Raw genomic sequence first — 6,480 nt, 5'->3', positions numbered from 1 at the left:
AAATATGCACATGCCACACACACACCACACATACTTACACACACACCACACACACACACACACCACACCACACACACACACACCCCACATAATACACACATGCCACACACACACCACACATACTTACACACATGCCACATACACACCACACATGCATACACACATGCCACACACACACCACACATACTTACACACATGCTACACACACACCACACACACAACACCACACACCCATACCCCCCACACCTATCACACACACAAACACACTCACACCACACATGCACACACACACCCCACATTCACACCAACACCCACACAACACCTCCACATATTACACTGAACATACCACACTGCACTCACGCGCGCATACACACACACACATACAATCCTGGTACAGGCCATTGCCCTCCACATGAGCTAAACTTCCCACCTGGCCTGGCCCCCTGCCCCTAGCACACGTCCTAGAGGAGTCTCCACTGTCACAGCTGTGCCTGTCACTCATGTCTCAGTTTCCAGTGTTGCTGCCGGCATGGTGTTCAGTGGTCCCCACTGGACTATGTGCTCCTGGGAACAAGGCCCACCACATGCCTGACTGTCAGGAACAGGTGGAGGAGCTGTCTGTGGCTGGTGGACAGGGCAGACCCCCACACGGGCAGTGAGGGTCAGAGACCTCTGCTGACTGGGAGCAAACAGCAGAAACAGTCCATGTCCCAAAATCCCTTGGGCAGTTGGCACCCATCCGACCCAGCCCAGGTTTATTTGGTGATAAGATTTGGTTTTGTTTTTTTCCCAAGCTCCAAGGGCATGTGCCACCCAGAACCGTGACCTGGATTCTCTCTGTTATTCAGCAGTGGCCTGGAGCTGCCCCTCAGACAGGGCTATGGCAGGGACAGGAGCAGCCCGGGCCAGAGCAGCCTTGTTAATCTGGGTCCTCTTCTCTGAAGGGATGTGACAAAGGGGCCCCTGAGAAGTGTTGCCACAAGCCCCATCCAGGCTCCAGTGGGTGCCACTTGGCCCGGCCTGAAGTCACAGCCCCCAGATGATGCCTCCCTCTGCCAATCCCTGTGCCCACAGGGGTGGGTACTGAGAGCCAGTCTCAGACTCAGTAGCAGGGTGGGGGTTCACAGGGAGGGCCTCTTTGTAGTCCTGAGTGTCAGCTCAGCTCTCTCTGCCCTGGGGATTGGTAGGTGTGTCCCTCAGTGGTGATAGGATGGATGCTGTGGGTCCTCACCCCACCAAGTCCTCCACTGCCCTCTCTGGAACATTCTGTCCTGCCTCCTGACTCTGAAAAAGGTGCACAATGTGCGGCTTGGGCCTAGGATTGAATCTCAGCGTGGCTCCGGCTCTGCAAGTGCAGAATCTTTCCCCTCAAGCTGCGGTGTGCTACGGCCCAGGTAGGTCTGGCTGGGGCTCTTTCTGGAGGGCACTGAGAACTCATTGTTTGTTTGGGACTGACTGAGTGGATGAGTGACCTGCCCACAGGAAGGCCCACCCTTGATTTAAGGCTCTGTTGCTGTGTTGAAAGGCTTACTTATTTTTGAACAGGGGTCCTGGAGTTTTCATTTTGCGCTGGGCCCGGCCAATTACGTAGCCAGTCCTAGTTTACATTTCGTTGTCTGTCCTTTAGTATCTTTTGCATTTTGAACTATGTAGATGTGGTTTTTTTTTTAAATTTAAAAAACTAAATAGCACAAAGGATAAAAACAAAGGCCACATTTATTATTTGTTGTGCACATTTAGAAATGGTTCAATGTCCATTGCAGGGCAAAGCGGCTTCACACACAGCCACACATGACATGTCTACTCCGTGGTCTGACTGACTCCCACAGGAGAGCCTGTGTGACCTGCAAAAGGCCATCCCTGTGAGGGCATGTCATTTGTTGCTGGGAACTCTGAAGGTCACAGATAGAGGTGTGGCCCGGGCCCACCTTGCTCCTGTGCTGGCTCCAAGCTGCCACCCAGGATGAACCAGTTCATACTCCAGAGTGAGGTGGAGGGAGAAGAGGCTCCCCAAGCCCCCTTGCTGTTCCCCCCAACTCCCCTACCTCTAGCATATCTTGAATCAGATGACAGCTGGCAGTCATAGGCTAACATCCCCAGCTCTGCCTGGAACTCAGGAAAGGATTCATCTCTGTAGACAGGAGACCCCTGTGTGGCCACGGACTTGGCCATAGGAGACCCTGAGATCTTGTCCACCCTGTCTGTGCTGAGCTCTCCTGCAACCTTATTCTGGTATTTGTCACCAGTGTTGATTTCTTGCCTTAATCACATATGGTGCATCTTCTGCCTGTTTCTTTTTTCTTTTTGGTGGCTGGCCAATATGGGGATCCAAACCCTTGACCTTGCGGTTACAAGGCTGTGCTCTAACCAACTGAGCTAACTGGCCAGCCTTTCCCTATAGCACCTGGTATTCCCAGGTGGTCTCCCATCCAAGTACTAATCAGGCCCGACCCTGCTTAGCTTCAGATATTGGACGAGATCAGGCACGCTCAAGGTGGTACAGCTATAAACCCATTCTCACTAGGATTGAGAAATTGGGATTCTCCTGCTGCACAAGTCTGGAAGGGCCGAACATACCCAGAGCCTGTGACCAAGCTTTGCGTATCCGCAGGACAAAAACGCCAGCGCTTCAGATGTCCGTAAGCCTCCACTTTCTGCTCAGGCTGGAAGAGAAGGAGCACTGCTGCCCTCTGGTGGCCAGTCAGCAGAGCATCAGGGAGCCATCCAGGGGGCCGATTCTTTTTCCTTTGGGACAGCAGCTTTGAGTCCTTGAGTAAATGAATGTCCTTTCACTGTTCCTGGAATGCAGCAAGCTTGTCCTTGCGTTGGGGCCTTGTTCCTTGCTGCTCCTTCTCCCTGGAATGTTCCTCCGGCTCTCAAGTGGCAGCTGCCTTCTCATTCTCTAGCCCTCAGGACAAATGTCACCTCCTCAGAGAAGCCCTGCTGGACCACTTTGTTTAAGATAGCACCTCATCCCAGCCCCTATCTCTCTATCCCACTACCCTGTCTCACTTCATTCACAGCACTTACCAGCTATTTGAAGATATTCATATGAATTCTGAGTCTACCGCCTCTCTCCCTCACCAGATGTAGACTCCAGGACAGCAGGGTCCTTATCTGTTTCGTTTGCCACTGGACCACAGTGATAAACATAATAGATACCCCAAAATACTTGTTGAAGGAGTAAACAAATGCACACCAGCAGCAGCAACTGAGATTTAAGTGTAGCTTCTGGTCCTGAACACCACACTCTGATAAGGGCGGGACACACATCACCATTTGACAAATGCACAAACTGAGACTCAGAGATTTCTGTGAGTTGCCTGAGCACCCAGGGAGGAGGAATGGGCCGAGTCCCCGGGGCTTCTCCTGTGCTCCCTCAGTCGGAGTGGGGTGGGGAGGGGGTCTCAGGCCTGAAGGGCTTCAGTCAGGAGTTGAGGCAGGCCCCGCATGGGGGCCAGACCCTCACTCCTTGACCCGGTTACAAGGAAGGCCGAGGTGCACCATCGTCCAAAGCTCGGGGTGGGGAGGGGGTCTCAGGCCTGAAGGGCTTCAGTCAGGAGTTGAGGCAGGCCCCGCATGGGCGCCAGACCCTCACTCCTTGACCCGGTTACAAGGAAGGCCGAGGTGCACCATCGTCCAAAGCTGTGCTTGTGGCTTTGGGGGTGTGAGATGGGAGGGGTGAGGAAGGTCAGTTCACAGGAAAATATAACAAGACTCTAGACACAGTGGCTTGTCGTCTGCAGAGATGTGTGCTCTGGAACAGGAGCGTGTTGGGTAGAACAGGTGGCAGGAAAGCAGGAGCCATTAAGGGAATGGTGACTTTCCCCAGGGCCAGGATTTGTCTGTGACTTCCAGGCTTCCTTCAGACCCCTGAGGGCCTCTCCCCAGAAGGGCTTCCCTCTGATTCTGGGCCTGGTGACGGGGGCAAGGGCTCTGGCCGTAGAGCCTAGGCACCTGGGCTGAGCCTGGGCAGGCGGTGCGGCTGGTGTGGGATCGTCATCTACCCTCAGGCCGGGATGACCAGGCTGGGGCAGGCCCTGTCTCTGGTCTCCAGAGTGCGCGTCTGGAAATCAGCAGCATCTGCTCTGTGACTGGTCTGGCGAGAGCTTGATGGAGTCTGTGAGGTGATTCTCTAAGATGCTTCGATACTGGGGAAGGAAAAAAGAAGTCAGCGCTCATGTCGCTGAGAAGCAAAGAGCTCCACCCGCCCTCTGCTTCAGAATGGCCCCTGGAAGCTGGGCTTTATGTTTCCTCCCCATTGCACTGCTGGGAAACTGAGGCCCAGAGGGGGAAGCCACTGGTCATCCTCCCTGCCTCCTTTTCCACCTTCCCCTTCATCCTCTTCTTGGGAGCTCAGAGTAGTTTGGTGGCTGGATTAGGGGCCCAGTTCTCCTGATCTCTGATCAGGTTCCATAACTTTCCATTCTCCGGAGTGGACAACTGAGCTGAGGTTTGGGCTCAGGCGGAGATAGTCACAGTCCCTGCCTCATTTCTGCTGGAGACCTCTCCTCACACACATCCCAATACCCCCAACCTCTCTGCACCCTGTCCACCTCCAACCTCCGCCCACAGGGCTCCTGGAAAGGCCCAGTCAGTTCTCTGTCCCTCCCATGTCCAGGGAGCTCTCGCCAGAATAGACTCGATGTTACTTCTCTGCCCGCCTTCCACACTCTCCTGTCTCTACAAGCCTCTCCCCACCCAGCCGGCTCCACTTTTCACCAAGGACCTGCCTCCCTTGGTTCAGAGGTCAGGGTGGGGTGGGGGAGGGGTCCCTCCTCAAGGAGATGGGTTCTACAGGTTGGAGGATTTCTTCTTGATGGGGTCCCAGCTCTCCACTCTGCATGGCCTTCACGAGTCACAGAGCTCAACAGCATTCACACTGCCCCCCACAGCTAGTGCTGTGTGTACAAGAACGAGCAAGTGAGCACTCACTCTGTGTGTGAGTGGCTCGTGCCACGTCGGCAGGGACCTGAGCTGGAGTGGAGCCTCCTGTGTGTCATGCAAAATGAACTGGTGGTCTGTCTCAGCTTCCAGGGACAGGGGTCATGCATTCTCTCTGATTTTGTCTCCTCCACAGCTCCCAGGCTCAGGCTGGGCATCCAGCTGGTGAACATCACCCAAACCTTTAACGCCCATGACCCCGGACCTCAGGAGGTGGTGTCAGGCCCTGCCTGCTGCACCCTGATGATGGTGGCCCTCCAAGACACATGAGAAGGTCCCCTGATGCCCCATCACTCACTTCCGCTGCCAGAGCAAGGAGTGATTTACCATGAGGGCACAGAGCTCGTGGTGCTGGTCTGGGATCCAGCCCTTCTTCACAGAGTTTGTTTCTTGGAAAGCCCCCACCTCTCACCCCTCCCTGGTGGGGTCTCGGGGCCAGCAGAGCACCAGCCGCCCTTAATCAGCCTAGATGATGGTCCTTGACAATCTCTCAGCAAATTAGAATTTTATTTGATATATATATATATATGTGTATATACACACACATATATACAAATATACACATATATTAAATAAAATTCTAATATATATTAACATGTAATATTATATATTAACATATATATATATTAATAGTAAGGATTAGTGCTGGGGGTTGGGGGACAGTCTGTGTTCTCCAAATAAAGGTCTTTCCCCCCGGAAGCTCCAGGGATGTCCCCATGCCTCACCTCGATCTCCCCTCTTCACTAGGGGGGATCCTAGGCCAATGCTCGTAGACCTGTCCCCAGGGCACACCAGGGCTTCCCAGCTCTCACTTTGAGAGAACAGGGAGCCCTTCCCAGAGGTGCCTGGGGACAGATGTGGCCTGAGCAGCGTCTCATCCCCAGCACTGCCCAGGCCGGCGCATGGCACGGGCTCTGGCCTGAGAACCAGCCAGTTCTCCAGTCGGCTCTTTCTGCTGGGTAGGACCCCCTCAGTCCACTGGGCTAATTTTAGTTACAGTCTGACATCTGTGAACCTTTCAGTGACGGACAAAGAAGAGTAGAGCATCACTATTTAAGTTCCCTTTTACACTGACTGATCCATCTCTCCTAGCGAGACAGGCTTTTGAGAGGGTTCTCTAGTTCTTTGGTACTTTCTGAGTCTCCTCTCTTATCATGAAAGCCAAGGAGACCTTGGCTGAGACTGAGAACTTTCCTGTTGGGCCATGTTGCAGCACAATCAAATCATAAGGCACCTGCCTAAGTATGGTTCCTGTTCCCTAAAATAGATCAAGCGGTGGCCATCTTGCTGGCGTAAGGCCTCCGCCGCCATTTCACGAGCGCTTTAATGCACGTAGCTAGAAGTCCTTCTTTTCCGGGGCCCAGTGACTAAGCAGTTTTTGCCCGCCCTGTCATCACCCCTCTTCATAACTTGTGGCTTCCCCTGATTGGATAACCATCTCCTCCCGCCTCTCCTCTCTGTTTCCGCTTTCTTCCTCTATATAAACTCCAACACCTTTCTAATAAACGGAGTTCCGGCTTTGACCACTCTCCTGGC

General features: G+C 53.6%; 1 protein-coding gene across 1 annotated transcript in view; it reads right to left on the bottom strand.

The window, feature by feature from the left end:
* Positions 1–3,595: 3,595 nt before the first annotated feature.
* The window catches only part of RAB7B (RAB7B, member RAS oncogene family), a 28,778-nt gene continuing 25,893 nt past the window's right edge, over positions 3,596–6,480 (bottom strand). Inside the window, exon 6 of the mRNA XM_008580451.1 lies at positions 3,596–4,151. Coding sequence (XP_008578673.1) covers positions 4,074–4,151 — 78 coding nt within the window. The 3' untranslated portion in view covers positions 3,596–4,073. The remainder of the gene's footprint in view (positions 4,152–6,480) is intronic.

The sequence above is a fragment of the Galeopterus variegatus genome, unplaced genomic scaffold (genome assembly GCF_000696425.1).
Source record: "Galeopterus variegatus unplaced genomic scaffold, G_variegatus-3.0.2 Scaffold86, whole genome shotgun sequence".
Lineage (NCBI taxonomy): Eukaryota > Metazoa > Chordata > Mammalia > Dermoptera > Cynocephalidae > Galeopterus > Galeopterus variegatus.
The sequence above is the reverse complement of the archived record's forward strand: the minus strand, read 5'-3'. Positions and strand labels throughout refer to the sequence as shown.